The 19,551-nt window shown below is 43.2% G+C and overlaps 1 protein-coding gene across 1 annotated transcript in view; it reads left to right on the top strand.

The window, feature by feature from the left end:
* spon1a (spondin 1a) overlaps positions 1–19,551 on the top strand; it is a gene marked incomplete at both ends in the record, with an annotated part of 131,614 nt that overhangs the window by 101,304 nt on the left and 10,759 nt on the right. The window contains 3 exons of the mRNA XM_080730071.1: positions 1,053–1,117; positions 13,303–13,504; positions 18,714–18,854. Coding sequence (XP_080586197.1) covers positions 1,053–1,117; positions 13,303–13,504; positions 18,714–18,854 — 408 coding nt within the window. The remainder of the gene's footprint in view (positions 1–1,052; positions 1,118–13,302; positions 13,505–18,713; positions 18,855–19,551) is intronic.

Genomic DNA, 19,551 nt, shown 5'->3' with positions numbered 1-19,551 from the left:
GTGTGTGTGTGTGTGTGCGCGCACGTGTGTGTGTGTGCGCGCGCACAAGCGTGCGCACACGCATGTTTGTGCGTGTGTGCTCGTGTGTGTGTGTGCGTGGTCATCAGTGGTGGAAAGTAACCAAGTTCTCTAGTACTGTACTTAAGTACTTTTACTTTCCAATTGTCAATACTTGTACTTCAACTCCACTACATCGTTTCTAGTTACTTTGTTGATTTTGATTATGACAAAACATACATTAACAACTTCAGCCCTATAGGCCCACAAGTTCACAATGCGACGCGTTGTGAGCTTGTAGATTTTTTTAAATAATTATTATCCATTTTATATTGAGCACTTTCACTTTTGATCCTTTAAGTAGATTTTGATGCCAATACTTTTGTAATTTTACTCATGTACATTTTTGAAGACTGGACTTTAACTTGTAACAGAGTATTTCTACATTGCAATATTGATCCTTTTACTTAAAGGGGTATTTCATAAAAAGAAAAGGGGTAATTTTATCGTCCACTCAGGCTTTTGTGAACACCCCGGAGAGTTTTTAAGTTGCTTGATTCAGTATTTAAACATGTAATATTCATTTTATCAGACACTCCCCTTCCTAAACAAACCCATTTAGACTGGTGACTCATTCTGTCCTCCTAATACATGAGGGGGCCGTGTTATTTCAATTACTTTTTTCATTTCTTTTTAATAATTATTGCGAAAAAACAAACAAAAAAAAAACATAAATACAATTAAAAAGAAGTAATTGAAAAAACACGGCCCCCTCACATATTAGGAGGGCAGTCACCAGAACCAAGAACGGGTGTTTACGATGAATCATGGTTACAATGGAGTTTGAGGTTTGTATTGGAAGGGGGCGTGTCTGATCTACGTAAATGCTGAATCGAGCAACTTAAAAAACTGTCTGGGGTGTTCCCAAAAGCCTGAGTAGATGATAAAATGACAGATTTTTTGTATTTATTTTTTATGAAATATAAGTACTGGTGGTCATGTGCCATGTGCTCAGATTAAGTGTTGCCTCTACTCTCTCTCTCTCTGTCCTGCAGGGCGATGATGTCCTGACAGTCATTAAGATGAAGGCTCAGTGGCCAGCCTGGCAACCATTGAATGTGTAAGTATTCTCCGTTGTCATGGCAAAGTCTCCCTTGTTTGTCACACGTCGCAACATGGATGTCCAAGTCCAGAGCTTGCATTGGTATTCAGAGGGAGGTATTGGAATATGACAAACCTAACTGGTTGTATCTGGGGTGGTGACCCAGCTCAGGCTAAGACAGAGCTTGAACTGCTGTCCACATCGGTGTGCACCATAGAGTATATTTATATATATAATAGAGAGCGGACAGCCCCGCCCCCAGCCATTCACTTCAATGCAAGTGCTCAGTGGCGTTTTGAAGCATGCGGAAGTAGCTGAATACAGGTGCATTGTGGGTGAATCCAGGTGCATTCTGCGGGAAATTGGAACCAAATTTGGTTCCAAAATGTTTGACGTCGAGACGTAATGACGTCACGAACGACGTCGACGTCCATTGAACCCTATTGTAGATCCCAGCGGCGTGCTCTTATGCTCGTGCATGTATGTTTCACCCCACCTGAAATTCCAGTTTTGGCCAGTAGGGCGGCCGCTTCAACGTTTACAAGCCGTTCTGGGGGCTTGGTGTGCACGCTGAATTCACATAATCATAATACTGTTCAGTGAAAATAGGTGAAAGCATCACAACGCGACACGTTGTGAGCTGGTTGATCGCCATTTTCTGCGAAGAGAAAGAGAGAGAGTGGGGAATAAAGGAGAGGGCCAAATATATAGGGTTTAAGTGGTTAATATCTTATTCAGGAGCCAAAAAAGGAGCTCGTTAGCCGTGCTCGTACAGAGGAGATTCTGTTGAAAAAGGCCTGTGCAATTATGTTTCCCTGAGCACCCAGCCTCAAAGAGGAGCTGAGACTTCAGTCTGACGGTGTCGCTCAGAAATGAGCTATTTTCTGCAAGTGATACCATCATGTGACAAAGTATAAATTAGGCTTTAGTCTCTGTAAGCAAGAGCACAGTGACAGAAGCAACCAAATCCACTGAGGATAATGAGCTTCCTGTTTGTATGCAGAATAATTAATCATGCTTATTGTATATTTAACTTAACATGCCTGCACGACAAACATATATTGATATGAATCTGTTTTTATCGTCAATCATCGTGACATGGTGGTTCTGTGTGCGTGAGCATGTGTGTGTGTGTGTATCTGGTTTGTATACCTAACAAATGCAGGCGCACATATTGTAGTTGAGTACTGTGCTTTATGTGTGTATCATTACAGTACAGTATATGTGCATACATCTATGTGCGATATAGTATGGGTCTACTCGTAGCACTTTTTGCACGCATAAGTGGATGTATTGATTGTATTTTTGAATTTGAATGTGTTAGGTGGCTCTTGAAAGTCTCTGACTCCATGAAGGTTAATAGTTTTCTCTAGGCTCCACATCAAAACTTAAGGCAAACTTGTTTTACGTAAATGGCTGTTTGTCAGTTCCAATTTCCCCTGCTTTGAAAAAGCGGATGAGAGAAATAGAGAGAGCAAGTAATACAGAGGACTGTGTGAGTGTGGTTTGGGGTGGGGTGAGGGGAAGGGGCGCAGACAGACAGCAAACTGAATGTGAGAATGAATTATCGATTAATTAAGCTTGTTTGAACACTGGAGCTTAATTAGGTCTGGATTTTCTGTTCATATTAATGTAATTAACCGTTGCCCCGATCCATGCCAAATTTTGCACACACGTTCCTTGGCTGCCAAACTACAACCTCCAAGGACCCCCGGAGCTCCAGGGGGACCCCCAGATGTAAAAAATGACCAAATGCGCAAAAATGACCAAATGACCACCCCAACGGGGCTGCTCACGGGGAATTCCCGGGGACCACCGACTCCTGGTGCTCCAGAACGGATGCAAAAGTGGTGGCGCCCCCAGTGGAGGACCCCCTACACTGCAGCTCACATAAAATGCCGTAACTCCGGCTAGGAGCGACCGGGACAGCCGGGGCCGGTACCTATTCGTCCGCCTTGCCGGCGCGGAGACCCCACCCCTCATTTCTCACATGGCCCTCTTCTAGCGCCACCATGAGGCCCATTCTTGCAAAACACATTTTTGGACACTGCTCCTACAATTTTCGCCCTAAAATCACGCAAATCGGTACACAGTATGTCTACACTCATCCCATCAACATTAATCTGTCCCATATAGCGCCACCTCCAGGCCGATTTTTAAAAACACATTTTTGGATACTGCTCCTACAGATTTTGCCCTAAAATCACGAAAATCACTACACAGTATGTCTACACTCATGTCATCAACATGGATCAGGAAGATTTTGGCAAAACACATTTTTGCCCTATTTGTGGAGATAAGTGACCTACGGTCGCTTATCTCCCGATTAGGGAGCCTTACTGGTTATGTATGCTGAATAATGGTTTCTGGAATGAAGGGTGAAACCATGTAGAAAGGTAGAAGGAAAGAATATGAACAAATACAGTAATTGCGACCATAGGTCGCAGTTTACTATCAGAACCGTCACATCTTAACCGTATCTGTCTGTATGGGCTTGTATTTTTTGTTGATTGACTCTCACACTCTGACATCACGCTCCTACATCACTGTGATATCATGGGAACCAAATCCCTTTTATTGCCATATATGGAAATCCCTGTGATGCCAGGGGAACCAAATCGCTGTTATGCCCATATATGGAGATATGGAGATCCCTGTGATGACAAGGGAACCAAATCCCTTTTATGCCCATATATGGAGATCCCTGATGTCATCAATATTAAGCCCATATCTGTGAATAATACCAATATATAATCACTGTGATGTCAGGGGAACCAAATCCCCTTTATTGCCATCTATGGAGATCCCTGTGATACCAGGGGAACCAAATCCCTTTGGCCAAGTATTAGGTGTCTTACAGGTTGTAAAAAGACAGTCTGCGTAATGTGTGATGTTTTGATTGTTAATGCTCTAGTCTAGTCTAAAGCATTGTTCACATAACATGTAAGGTATTGGCTATTGGGTCATTTTCTCAACTTTGTGTTAGGCAATGTGTGGAACCTTCTGAAGCGGGGCTTCTGAAGCGGGGCAGCAGACAGTGCTTAAATTGTAAATTATTAGGTGCCATATAGCTCATGAATCAGTCTAAAGGTCATGGGGTGCGTAGAAACATCTTTCTCTCTCTCTCTCTCTCTCCCTCCCCCTCAATCACATACAGTACAGACCCAACCTCACCGTCACATGCTATACCACCAAAATGTGGAACGCCTTACCGAAGGTCTTAAAGGAGTGTGGATCCCTAGCATCCTTTAAAATCGCCCTGAAAAACCACTTACAGGCGACTTGGGATTTGGATGCCAAATTTCAAGTTCCACTTACAGGCGGCAGCCTGTAAGTGGTGACTCAGTCAGCCTGTAAGTGACTCAGTCAGTCAGACTGACTGACTGACTGACTGACTGAGTCAGCATAGACCCGCCCTACCTGTGTCTGATTGGCATAGTTTTATCGAGGTTAGGGTTACGGTTACTGTTAAGGTTAGGTTTAGGCATAGTTTTACTGAGGTTAAAGTTTGGGTTAGGCATAGTTTTACTAGAATTAAGGTTAGGGATAGTTGCAAAATGCTAGGAATGAAGAACAGTCAATCACAGCGTCTACTGGCCAATCACAGCAGGTATTCCTAAAACTGTGGTGGGATCCATAAGCATTTGTTACAGACCAATCAACCCTCCAGGCTATGGGTTGAAAAAAAAAATGAATACCTACTCCTCCCGCAGGGGAAATTCAGATATCGCAGCCCAACCCAGCTGCTTTTTTTTATCAGCTTTAACCCAGCTGAACTCAACCCAGTGATGCCCACAAGGAGGAAGGGGAGCAGTGGTAGCTGGAGTGGGGAATCGTACCTGCGACCTCTGGGGCCTCCGGAGTCCTAGGTGTGGACACTAACCACTCAGCCACCACTGCTCACCACTGCTGTTGTAGTGAGCAGAGCATAAGACTGTGGGCTCTGGATAGTGAATGTGAAAGTTTGTTGTCTGTCTGGAGTACAACATAAAAGGCGATATAGCTCTTGTTCTGTAAATAACGTACACATTCTCATCCCAAGGCGTCACCTTTGGCCGAGCGGCAGTAATTGACGAGTTGGAAGGAAAGTTGGGGTGAGAATGTGATGCCTGCAGGCATAGGGCGGACCATGTAAACACAACATCGAAAACGCATACGAATATTGAAAACACCTTAGAAACATTGAAACACGCCTCACTCGGGCACATCTCATGGGGCTCAAGTCCGCTTCTGCTGAAACAGCACAGTTCGAGTTGCATACCAATATAATAGGCGCAGAATAGGTTATGAACCTATACTCTGCTTACTGATTGTTCCCACTGCTTCGGCATAAGACGTGAAGGTAACTTGACCAAATAGTATGCCTAGGGAAAGAAAATGCCCCGATTCTTCATGGTTTCACTATAAATTCATTGTATCGTAAAGCCCTATCCAGGTGAGATTAAATACTGTTTTGACCTTGATATAAGATTTTCTTTTTTCTTGAAATACATCTGGAGAAGTAGGGCCATCTTATATTCATGGTTTAGACTTTTAAATGTAAATAGAAATTCACAGATGATGCCAAATATCTTTCTTGATCCACTTGTCTTGTTTGTCTCCATTTTCCAAAAGGGCATATATTAACTGAAACCCAGAGAAACAGAATAAAAGAGAGAAATAGACAGAAAGTGAGACAAATTGAAATGCAGTAGGAAAAACAAAAAGTATGTCATACAAATGATGCAGTTACATCAATTTGCATCTTCCCTCCTTTCAAAATAACTTTTATCCCATAGAATAGATTATTCAATAATATCTTGCATCTGCATGAAACAGGTGAGGAAAAGGTGAATACACCGCTTTCAACAATATTTATACACTTATTATTTACACTGTGTTCCAGACATACAGTATCCAAGGTTTCGACCTTGTCTTTTTCCAGACACGTTATTAAAGGTTTATGGATTTTACACATGCATTATCATACGTTACAACAGTAACTCCATAGCAGTGAATCAACTGAAACCCAGAGAAAGAGAATAAGAGAGAGAAATAGACAGAAAGTCAGACGTTAAGAAATTAAAATGCAGTAGGAAAAAGAGCATGTGGAAGCTACCATCGACTGACTGAATTAAAAACTCCGAAATATTGATTAAATTAACCCCCGTGCCCAGCTAATTTGCATACTATGCTGTATGTGTCAGGGAACTAGGCACTTGCTTAGAGTGACGCTAATAAGACTCTGTGTAAAGTATTGCAGGTTGCAGTGTGTTTGTTTCAATTACGTATATTTTCAAGTATCTTATCGAATGAAATAAAGAAATGTTTATTGTACTCACAACAGAGACACTGGAGATCCCTCACGGCTGTGAGCCAAGCATTTCCCTAGGAACACGTTCATGCAAATGCACCCGCCTACACATAACATAACTATGCATTTATAGTATAATGTTACACACACACACACACACACACATGCATGCACATGCACACACACACACGCGCACACACACACGCACACACACACGCACGCACGCACGCACGCACGCACGCACACACACACACACGCACACTCACCTAGGGATTGGAATTTGGCATCCAAATCACAAGTCATACAAACCAAACACATGCTTGTACCAGGAATCTAGCATCCGGTTCTGGATATGACGCCAATATGGAAGTCATTAAAATGCTGCATTTCTCATGAATAATAATGGCCTAGAAGGTGTCGCTATTGCTGACTTTACACATGATTTTATTACCTCAGTAAACATTGTCATAAATACTTTATGCTTTCAGTCGATAGTTTGAAGTCTTTCAATTATCACAATATGTGTTTGTTTTTTGTTTTTTAGGTTATGGTCCCATAAATGTTTTATGATGAAGTAGTGTTTGCTTCTAGAGTTTCTACTGATTCTATTGAGTTGTTGCCCTTCCATCTATACTATAATTTTGCGAATGTCTGAGTGAGTGTCTGAGTGAGTGTCTGAGTGTCTGTCACAGCGTTTCTCCTCAGTGGCTGGAGCAATTGATCTGAAATCGCATCACCATAAGCATATGAACACACCTGACATAACTGTGAAGCCCGTTTGTCACTTTCACAAATCATATGCTGTATATTAGCATTTTTATGGTGTATCTACTATCTATTCTGCATCTAGCTTGAGGCACATCTATTCTGCATCTAGCATGAGGCAAAATGTTTAACCAGCTCTGTGTGTGTGTGTGTGTGTGTGTGTGTGTGTGTGTGTGTGTGTGTGTGTGTGTGTGTGTGTGTGTGTGTGTGTGTGTGCAGGCAGGCGGGTGTGTGTGCAGGCGGGTGGGCGGGCGGGCTGGGCTGGGGGGGGGGGACAGTATCTCTGTAGCCATTAAACGAAACGGGTTTCTTACATTGATGCTCCTACAGTACATCATGCAAGCACCAGTTAAAGTTACTTTCCATCCCTCATATACTGTGTGCACAGTGCACATCCCATAACCCACACACTGCACATCATTTTGGAGCTCATATCTTTGAACGGGTAAGGGCTAGTCCTATAGTATTCTTTTCTGGTTGCACCCACACACACACACACACACACACACACACACACACTAGCTGGTGACATTGAAAACATTTTCACACAATACTGTACTCCTCATATCATTCCTATTAGAATTAGACCTTGCTAATAGAGATCACTCAATCCGTCTCACAGATGATGATAAAAGCTACCTCCAACCACGTTGTGTGCATCCCCCTCGCCCTCCACCCAGTCCCAGCCGTCACACTGTTTCTATCTCTATCGCTTTTTCTCTCGTTCTCAGTCAATCCCGTCTGCTCAGTTCTTGGGTTGGAATAGCTGCACCTATGACAGCTACCTCCATAACGAACATGCATGTTTCTCCCACTCCAACTCCCACTTTCTCCTTCACAGGGCTCTCTAACAACCAGAGGACTTCCAGAGCTTTCCGTGGGCTCCATTTGATTAGCAGGATCCATTCAGCCACCCAGTCAGGCAGGGGAATAAGGGGGTTGTCAACAGTAGGAAATAATAGGTTTTCAATAACGAGAAAAAGCTCTTAATGAGCTGCCTGCTTCATGTCTGTGGGTTATGATTATTGTGGTTTGTGGGAGTGTTTATGTGCTTCTGCTTGCATTTGCGGTGGGGCAGTAACTGAATTTTTGAGAGAAAAGTCGATGGTAGTCAGAAATAATGGAGATTGCCAGGCATTTAGGTATACCCCCTGTGTGTGTGTGTGTGTGTGTGTGTGTGTGTGTGTGTGTGTGTGTGTGTGTGTGTGTGTGTGTGTGTGCGTGTGCGCGCGCGTGTCTGCGCACGTCTGTGTCGCAATTGTCCTGACAAATGATTGACGGTGAAGCTAATTACACCTGGTATTAGGCCAAGCCAAGGAGATTAATTGGGGATTGGAAGATCTCGATTGCACGCTAAAATTATCACCTGAAACAATTAGCCAATGATTCCTTTCCTCCTGTCACCATGCCAGTGCACACCTATTTGGCTCCACGCAGCCTGTCCTGTCCTCTCACACTAATAATAATGGCCTCTGAGGATGTGAAATAGACTTAATCCCTTAAGAACACATGAGTTGAGTCCTGGATCCCCCGGGCGTGTGCTCAGTGAATACTGGAGGTCTGAGGTTTATCTGACACAGCCACCTGGCCCCCATACAAAGGTGGCTTGTAATTGGCAGTCAAGGAGGGATGGATAGAAAGCAGAAGTGAGAGAGTAAGGTGACGGTTGTTGGAATCTATCAACTTTAATGAACTAAAGTGAAGTTCTCTAGTTTAACTCCAGGGTGAGAATAAAAAGAAGCTTGTTTAGCAAAGCTTATCGAACCGAGGGCAAGCATTTTGTATCAGCTCCAGCTGGTGCAACAGACTGCCCCCAAGGTTGGATAAAGAGGGCAACTACAAATGTTAATAACACTGCCACAGTAAGTAAGTATCAGCCAAGAACGCGGGTTGGCTATTTTTGGCTAAAGTTCTCCTCGGAATAGGCATGCGAGGGTTCAAGTTGTTCATTTAAAAGAATTATCCTATCACACAAGTATTTGGCGGCCCCCCTGTAGTATCTCTAAGGACCCCCTAGGGGTCCCGGACCCCTGTTGAAGACCCCTGCTATAGACTATACAGACTTACTGCATGTATTCATACACAAAGCATGGGATTCAAACCCATGTACTGTAAGTAGAGCAAAATGAAAGAAGCAGTCCATTACCTTGCGGTGAAGCGGCGAACAGTCTGCGCCAGCGTCCTCACGTCCTACATCAATGGAGGGGCATACTGTAGGGACATATACTGTGTAGGACATCGTTATAGTATCCAATTGTACCATGATTGGCATCAGCAAGGATGAGATTCCAACCCACACATTCATGCTACTAAAATATAATTCCCAAACCTTGGAATAATGCTCAATATAGCATGGCTTATAGTGTTCCACGCTTAAACATATTACTGGCTTCGACAAGAATGGGATTTGAACAACAGTATGGTGGATTAGCAGTCGGCCCGGCCCACCCGGCCCCTTGTCTGTCTTCCCTTTTCTCCAGATACTGAGGAACTGTGCCGCTAAATTATACCACTTAAGTACAGCTCCCAAACTCTGAAATAATATAATTATATAGTACCGAATTTAGGATAGCTTGACGTTTTCTGGAGTTAAATATATGATGTTGCTTATCATCAACTGAATGCACACGTGCAGAGCACAATTGAGTAGCAGTTCATCACATTAGATACTCTGCCACCTCATTTGTTTACAAATAAGTACCGGTAATATAAGAAGTAATATAAAAATCTAAAATAATATAAGTACCCACATTTATTTAGTTTACTTGTAGTATTCCACGGTTAAATATATGATGATGATCATCAACAAGGATGTGATTCGAACCCACATACCGGTATGTGGAGCACAATGAAGTAGCAGTCCATCATCTTAAGCTTACTTAACCTCATTTGTTCCCTACTGTGTTTTCAACTTTTCTCCAGCTGCCCTGTTATGGAGGCTATCCGATTATGCTTCTAAGAAACCTTAGATCTTTGTGCTTAATATTCAGTTTGGGATGGCTTATACTATGCACACATGACCAGCCCAGGTGTAGAGGGCCAGGTCGGATAAAAAAAATAGCAGATATACAAGCTCGCAGCGCGGCACTCGGTGCCGCGCTGTGAGCTTGTATATCTGCTATTTTTCCACTGGTTAAAGCATTCAATAATTCTAGGCCTAAATGAGTTAAGTCATCTGTACTATAACTCTTTATGCTGTTGTTTATATTATGTTGTTTCCTTTGTTGTTACTTGTGTCACTACTACTCTGCTATCCACCCTTATACCTGTATCACTGTTTCCTTTCTACTGCAGAGCTGAATTCCCCTCTGGATTAATAAGGGTCTATCTATCTACCCATGCATCAAAAGAAAAAAGAAGAATGTCACTCGCTTGTGTTTCCGTAGCTCCTTGTTGTTGGACCCTGGTTCTGCCAAGTAGGGGTTGACTTTCTGTCAAAATCTGCTGTGTGGCTCAAGAACATTTTGAACATAATTTCCACGTGTAAAAGTAGTCCTGTTTCCTTACTGTGGGGAATTGATTGAAATGTGTGTTGTTGGCTGCCAGCCTCAATGGCATTATGCAGCCATTCTGTGACTCAAGAAAGGTTGTTTTTGGCTCTGTGATCATGTGGTATCTGGTTTGTACACAGATAAACTCCAGTTTCTCCTCCGCAGAGAATTCTAACTTAATATCCGAAGCAACCGCGTTTGGCGGCCCTGTCACATACTCAGACTTTATTTGAACAGGTTCGCCCCGGCTCATTCCCTCAGTTGGATGCCCTCGGGCAACAACACATTTCTGTCGTAATCTTTATGTGATTTCCTGATTGTCCCCCTGACAGTTTCCCTGGAACATGCTTTTCCACACCCACTCACTTCCTTGTTCACTTCCTTGCTCTCTCTCTCTCTCCCCTTCACTCACTCACTCACTCACTCACTCACTCATTCAGTCGCTCTCTCGCTCACAAGGGCACGCTCGCACACTTTCAGTATACTATGGACCCTTTTAAGCAGACATTTGGACATGCCAAGGGTAACCACAGCTGAAGTCAATTATATTAGTTTGATAGTCTGTTTCAGGTGTTTCTGAGGACCAACATGTAGTTAACTGTACAGGAGCTGCTGGTACAAAGTAACACCTACTGTGTAAAGCCCTTTGCACACAGGCGCGTATATCCGCACAGATAAAACGGACAATTTCATTTTTTAAAAAGAAAACAATGATTCTCTACGACCTCATGCACACCGGATCCGAATTAGCCGTGCGACGAGTGGCTGCCGCCGTGCGTTTTTTTTCTCGATCGAACCCAGTTCGATTCGTGCGTCTTGTCGCATGCGGTAAAAAACTCATCACTCCTTTTATGACTCCTTTTGGGATCCGCAGCGCCGATTCCGCACAGCCTTGAACACCAAATCCAATGCGTTTTATTCATGCCGCAAACGAAAAAAACACAACTGTCCTGTGTGCAAAGGGCTTAAGCTAAACACAGCTAAACACATGATTAATGTTATTACTTCCAGGTGTGTTTACCTATCTATGACACATCAACATTTTCTGCAGTGAAAATTGTACACTTGTCTTCTGTGACCACTCTGTCATTCTGTCCAAACTTTTCAAGCGCAAAGCACAAACCCAGCTCACCAAGGATTAGGCCTAAATGCTTGCTTCTCTTGCGTTGCGCGACCCGTTCCTCTCTGACCGTGCAGCAGCTATATGAAATATTTACCAATATCAGTCTCCACTTGATCCCCATTATTATCGCTTTCAAACCCCCTGCTGATTTCAAATGTTATTATCTAATTTTTCTGCAGCTGGCAGAAACATACCAGCACATGGTTTTGATTCATCCACACCTGTCTCTCTTTCTCTCTCTCTTTCTGTCTGTCTGTCTGTCTGTCTGTCTGTCTGTCTGTCTGTCTGTCTCTCTTTCTCCCTCTCTCTGTATGTCGGTATGTCTCTCTTGTCTGTCTCTTTTTCTCTGTTTGTCTGTCGTCTGTCTGGCTGTGTGTCTGTCTATCGGCCTCTCTCAGTCTCTCTCTCTCCAGTGGTGTAAAGTAACTAAGTACATTTACTTAAGTACTGTACTTAAGTACAATTTTTAGGTAGTTGTACTTTACTTGAGTTTGTACATTTACTTAAGTACTGTAAAATTGTGTCTTACTTCTACTCCACTACATCTCAGATCCAAATATTGTACTTTTACTCCACTACATTTATTTGAAAACTTAAGTTCCTAGTTACTTTACAGATATACATTTTAATATTAAAACATACATTATTAACCACTTTAGCCCCATTTTATACCTAAGGCTATTTGAGAATAGCCGATGTACAAGCCGATGTACAACGCGTTGCATCGTGACACGTTGTGAGCTTGTAGATCTGCCCATTTTAACATGTTGTACTTTTAATTTTGGTACTTGATGCCAACAGATTCATACTCTTACTCAAGTACATTTTGAAATCTGGACTTTTACTTGTATTGGAGTATTTCTATATTGCAGTTTTGATAAGTAAAGAAATGTGAGTACTTTCCCCACCTCTCTCTCTCTCTCTCTCTCTCTCTCTCTCTAAAATACTTTATAAACATTAAGGATGTCCATAATTACAACACCAGAGGCAGCGCCACAGATCACTTTCAACCCAGAGTCAAAACCAACAAAGGGTCAAACTCTTTTTTCTGCTATACCACCAAAATGTGGAAAGCCTTACCGAAGGCCATAAAGGAGTGTGGATCACTAGCATCTTTTAAAATTGCCCTGAAAAATCACTTACAGGCAGCAGCCGTTCGCAACTGGTAAAAAATGAACCTAGCCCAACCCTACCCTCCCCTGCCCCTTCTTTGTATATACTGTTTGTTTTAGACTTACTGTCTTCTTTTTTGTTTTTCTTTACATATCTACTGCATAGTACTGTGTTCTATTTGTCTGTCATTCAATGTTATATGAGATACTTCAATGGTTTCCAGTGGAAATAAGCTTAGTCTTTTCATGGATCTCCTTTTAGTAGACCTTGTACCAGTGAACTGTACCGTCATGAAACTGTACCTTTTTCTATGCAAACTTCTAATAAAGTCTTCAATCAATCAATCAATCAATCAATCAATCAATCTCTCTCTCTCTCTCTCTCTCTCTGTCTCTCTCTCTCTCTCTCTCTCTCTCAGGCGTGCTGCGCCCTCAGCAGAGTTTTCGGTGGACAGGGCGCGTCACCTCATGTCCTTCCTGACCATGCTGGGGCCCAGTCCAGACTGGAACGTGGGCCTGTCTGCGGAGGACCTCTGCACCAAGGAGTGCGGCTGGGCCCAGAAGGTGGTGCAGGACCTCATCCCCTGGGACGCGGGCACCGACAGCGGGGTTTCCTATGAGGTCAGTGACCTCCTCATCTATGGATTGCTAAAGCCTGTTTCATAACGAACACAGCCGATCTGCAGGGCAGGCTCACGAATACATTGCAGTGCGAGTGTGAGTTTGTAGATCGTCTGTTTTGGCTGCACGACACCTGCACACAACTACGTATGAATCAGGTTTTACTGTAGAGTTGGAGTTACTTTCAACTCACTTTATTTCCAATGTTGGCCGCCCTAAACTCATTCAGGTTTGTTATTTTTTTTTGAGCGGTGGTCACACCGTCTCCATAGCGTGGCCGTGTGTGTCTGTGTGTGTGTCTGTGTGTGTGTCTGTGTGTGTGTCTGTCTGTCTGTCTGTATGTAGCCTCTGGTGTAGCCTGAGTACCCTGGGTGACCAGAGAGGTGCTGTTGAGTCTAGCCTGCCCTGAGCATCAACTGCAATACACACACACACACACACCCCCACCCCACACACACAGGCACCCCCCCCCCCCCCCACAGGCACCCCTCCCCCCCCACACCCCCCCCCACACACACAGGCACCCCTCCCTCCCCCCCCCCACAGGCACCCCTCCCCCCCCCACGACCCCCCCCCCCCACGACCACCGCTCAGTTCACACGGGTGTGATTTTTAGAAAGCACTTGGTATTGATAGTTACAACTGGGTAAACTCAAAATCTTTTAATTTTAAAGTGATCCCTGAATAGTAGGCCATGTAGGCCTTAATATGTTATAATAACCCTCTTTAACCAAAATATACCTTTTAATACACTCAGAATGTCTTCCTTTGAGAGAAATAAGTCCTATGTTCAACCCCTGGGGGGAGCCATTGCACTGTCTGTCGCTGAGTAATGACGTATGCAAATGCATTTTGGGTGGACGGCCCATAGGGTTAATATGGAACGTCAAAACAACGTTCTCTTTACAATATTTAAAACATTGTCTTGAAGCTCAGATTAACTGTAGTTAGTAGTTTGGTGCTTTTCTGTTCTGTTCATATCAAGTAGGGTGTTTTGACGTGCTTGTAAAGTGCTTAATTCAACATCTAAAAGTGTTTACACCGCCATTTTAAATGGGCCCGTCCACCCAAAATGCATTTGCATACGTCATTACTCAGCGACAGACAGTGCAATGGCTCCCCCCAGGGGTTGAACATAGGACTTATTTCTCTCAAAGGAAGACATTCAGAGTGTATTAAAATGTATATTTAGGTTAAATAGGCTTATTATAACATATTAAGGCCTACATGGCCTACTATTCAGGGATCACTTTAAGGAAGTAAATATCAGACGTCTCACGTCAATAGTAACATTATTTATATATTTGTCTACTTTTCAAAATGGAAGTGAAAGTATTTTCCCTGTAGTGTGTCCAGCAGTGGCAGTTTAAAACCCACAAAAGTCCTCCAGACTTACGAGAACGATTCCACCAAAGTGAAAAAAAAATGTAATTTTGAGAATGTTAGTTTGAGACTCTGGCCATGTCGAAAATATTATGATTTCTGCCTATTGTTTTGTCTATTCTGGACACGTTTATTTGTTCAGACTCCTGGCTCTGAAGCCTCTAATCAACACCAAACCGCTACCCCCGTGTTTTGAGTGGACGACACAACACAGGGTTATACGGGAACATTACAACCACTCAGGGGCGTCACAAGGGGGGTAAAAGTGGTACTGAGTTACTAGGGCCCAAGGTGGCCCCACCTTAATTATTTTAGACTTTAGCTATTGAAAAATAGCAGATATACAAGCTCACAGTGCAGAACTGAGTGCCGCGCCGCAAGCTTGTAGATCTGCTATTTTTTGAAAAGTTGTGAAAATGTGTGCAAACCTTGTGTAAATCTTATATAAATATATGTATTTTTTAAGCGAACATTTATTTTGGGGGGTCCCTGGAACTAAATATTTTCAGATGGTAGTCCGTGGACAAATACATATCATTTTGGGGGTCCTTCACATGAAAAAGTTTGAGCAGTGAATCCTACCCAGGGCCCAGAATTTGGTGCGACACCCCTGAACCCTCATTCCATCTCTCACCACAAGCTGGGTCTTCTCACAGGCAGCCTCTTGCCTTCACACTCACACTTTTGACTGTGGCGTTAGGCCTCCTTCTTCCATCTCACCTCTGGTCCGCTGCACACATCCAGATTCGGATGATAACCCGACATCTCCACCTCTCCACTCACTAGCAGAGCCTCCGACGATTACAATGTCATCACCCGATCTGTTTCTACTTTAACGCCTTTGAAATACTTCCTCTCACGCCCTCACCCTCAGGTGATGTCTGCCGTCTCCTCAATGTCTCCACTCACTTGTAATAGATTAGGATGTGTGTGGCTCACGTGTGCATGTGGGTGTGTGTGTGTGTGTGTGTGTGTGTGTGTGTGTGTGTGTGTGTGTGTGTGTGTGTGTGTGTGGGCGTGTGGGCGTGCGAGCGTGCGTGCGTGTGTGGCACGTGTTTGAAGAAACTATACAAATGCAATTGTGAAACCTTTGGCTGATCCCTCAGAAGATGAACCTATTGAACTTCTGTCTCCTGCTTGTTTTGGCTGGCTCTAGGAATGATTTCACCCACTCTTTTCCTTTTTGACTCTCTCTCTCTATCTCTCTGTCTGTCTCTCCCTATGTATGTGTATGCTTCTCTCTCTCTCTGTATATCTCTCTCTCTCTCTCTCTCTCTCTCTCACTCTCTCTCTCTCTCTTTCTCTGTGTATGCCTGTGGTGCCCTATTGTTTACAGACATTTTCAGGTAGCCGTGAGGTAAAAAGTGGTTTTGTATAAGGTCAAGCGTAAAGAAGATATTATTCAAAAGTCTGTTTAATATTGAATAGTAGTTATTTGTGGTAGAGTGTGTGTGGCTGAGAGGGATCTTTCTCTTGCTGTATGATTCTGCCACCTGTTGGTAGGTCCTAGTATAATACAGTTAAAGGAGCTATAGTCAACTTTTTCATTGTAGGGCCGACACTTTGTTTACATCCTAGTATAGACTAGAATGTAAACACAGTGTCGGTCTGACAATGGCCAAAATTATTATTTTATCATTATTTTACGCTTTTTGTGGTCATTTCTGAATAGAAACACATATATGAAGCTTATTTTTTTTTTTTTATGTTTTCGAAACATTATTTTTATTTTAGCATCCGTTTTTCAAGAAAAAGTTGACTATAGCTCCTTTAAATACTTCTAAATTCTAAACAGTAGTTTGAACTGAAGACGTAGATACTTATATTATATTGTTGTTAATGTACTGAAATATTATCTTGCTTACCATAGTGATGTGTATTACCTGCTTATTATAAGTCGCTTTGGATTAAAAGTGTCTATGCAGTGTTACTGTATATGGACGCTGTCTCTAACCACTACTTCTGCAGTAAAGGTACTGTAACTCACTCTTAATGACAATGTAGTAGGCAGACCCTATTAAACCAGATATCGGTACCATTTGAGTGGGTAAGCTAGCACCTGTCAGCAGGGAGTGTTGGGCAGGAGGAGTGGAATGAAGGCTCTACGTCCTCCCTCACGCACGCACGCACGCACGCACGCACGCACTCACGCACGCACGCACGCACGCACGCACGCACGCACGCACGCACGCACGCACGCACGCACGCACGCACACACACACACACACACACACACACACACACACACACACACACACACACACACACACACAGTTCTATAAGGTTGGCCCCTGCGGTGACACACCATAAAGATCTTCCACAATCATGTCCGGAAGCACTTTGCGAGCAGTGGAGGCGAAACACCACAGGTGTCGATCCAAAGTATATGTCAGTGGTTCAAAAGTGTATTGTGGAGGAAAGCTGGTCGTTCAGCAATCAGATGAAAAACACTATATTCATGGAAAAAAATATTGTTCTCTAATTGCAGAGCTGAGAAAACTGGATTGTTCATGATGTAGCAAATTCAAATTCAAAGGAGCTTTATTGGCATGAGAAAACATACGTTTACATTGCCAAAGCAAGTGTCACAAATAAAATAAAAACTGTTGAAAATGGGGAACATATATACAGTTGGATGGGGTACAGCATTGTATAAACAGAGCTATGTCGCATTGTGACATTTTATATATGTACAGGGTATAAAGCTTTTCGAACAAATAGCAGCATTATTTCTTCTCAAAATGCATTTAACGGTAGCAGCTCTGTTCTTATTCTATGAAGATAGAAAACATAGTTATGATTCGAAGGAGAGAGCATAAGATTAAAAAATATATAATCTAACACACACACACACACACACACACACACACACACACACACACACACACACACACACACACACACACACACACACTGAATGATTTCCAAGGAAGGCGATTTCCTGTTTTTGAACAGTGCTAGCCGCTCCAATACGTGACTTTGTGTGTATGTCCATGTGTATATGTGCAGTGTTCTACCATTGTATCAAATACTGATGTCATATGTCCCCGAAAAGGGACATGCGGTCCCTTTTCTGATTGGACAATAAAATGAGCACATATCTATACATCATCATCATCATCATCCTACTGTACTTAGCGTGCTACTCGAACCCACACTGTTTCTTCAGGAACAGTATTTCATAGCTTGAAGTGTGAAGTGAGTACTCTGGTGTGATTATTATTGAATGACGCTAGTACATTACTTTAAGAGGTGAAAACACTAATAAGCCTCCAGTCAGGAAGGTCTATCATATAAAAACACAATTTAGGGATGTATAGCAATACAAACAAATCACAGCTAGGATTTGCCCTCCAAGATGGTACAGATTTGTTACATTTGGGGTCTTGGCCCATCGACTATTATCACCCACACACACCCACAGCCTACTACACACCAAATCCCTGGTGGTTTCCGCCCATGTGACCTCAGTGAATGAATGAGCTGTGTTCTGGTTCTCTGCCTCTGGCTGAGGCACCTGTATCAGCTCCATGCTGGCAGACCTTTACCATTTTGACTAATAAGCACCACAGTGCTCCTCTATGGCTGCTGCTTCTCTATGGACTTTGCGCCTCGTCCTTTCTGTGTGACTCTGACTTTGTGTGACTTTGAGTGAGTGAGTGCAAAGTGAACTTGTTTTACTATTCAAAGGATGGAGCCTGTTGTTTGTGGCTTTGAGTCCAAAGATTGATGCGCTGACTACTGTAGTTTACCATCTGCGTGTGCTCTCCTCTGACATACATGCTTGTGTCTGTGTCTGTGTGTTGGGTACATGTCTTCTCCTCAGTCCCCTAACAAGCCAACGGTGCCCCAGGAGAAGATCCGTCCCTTGACCAGTCTAGATCACCCCCAGAGTCCATTCTATGACCCTGAGGGAGGTGCCATCACTCCGGTGGCCAGGTTGATGGTGGAGCGCATTGCCAGAAAGGTCTGTTTATACTCTTATACCATTTCCTCTTCCTCTGCAAGTCTTGTTACATTCACATGCTGGCCTCCCTAGGCAGCGACGCTACAGCATTGAAGAGTTAATAGTTCACATAATGTTACAGTCAATTGAGAGAGGAGGCAGCAGCAAATGTTTAGTCTGTGTCCACTTGTCAAATCACCTCTGTTCTAGAAATGTCAAGTACAAAACATCTACTGTATGAATATGTTTATGTTTGATCCTCCAGAACCCCAATACAATCAGGTAGTACAATGAGTCACCACAGAGAACGTCCAAACCCAAGACTCTCCTTTTAATTGTAAAACTAGACAAGGTCCACCTCTGCGGGGGCCCTAACAGCGAGTTACGTCCTTGTTATGTGGGCTTCTCTATTGTTTTACATCTGCGATTGTGATTAAATCTGAATCTCTTGAGTTCACGTGGGCTCATCTCCACTGTCTTTGTTTGTTCACTTGATACCATGTCTCTATTGCTTGACAATCCTCCATCTGATCCCCCTCTACCTCTCCTCCTCCCTCGTCGTTGAGGATTCTGTGATAAATCATGAAAATTAGATTCACTTTGAAATGGAACTTGTGTCGTTCGATATTTCAAGTCACTGCTGTGAAATATAGATGCCATTAAAAGCTTCCAAATCGGTGGCAAAGAGAAAGCTTTCCTTCCAGCTCATTCCCCATGC

The sequence above is a fragment of the Nannobrachium achirus genome (assembly GCF_963921795.1).
Source record: "Nannobrachium achirus genome assembly, chromosome: 7".
NCBI lineage: Eukaryota > Metazoa > Chordata > Actinopteri > Myctophiformes > Myctophidae > Nannobrachium > Nannobrachium achirus.
Note: the sequence above shows the minus strand (reverse complement) of the source record. Positions and strands in the feature narration are given on the sequence as shown.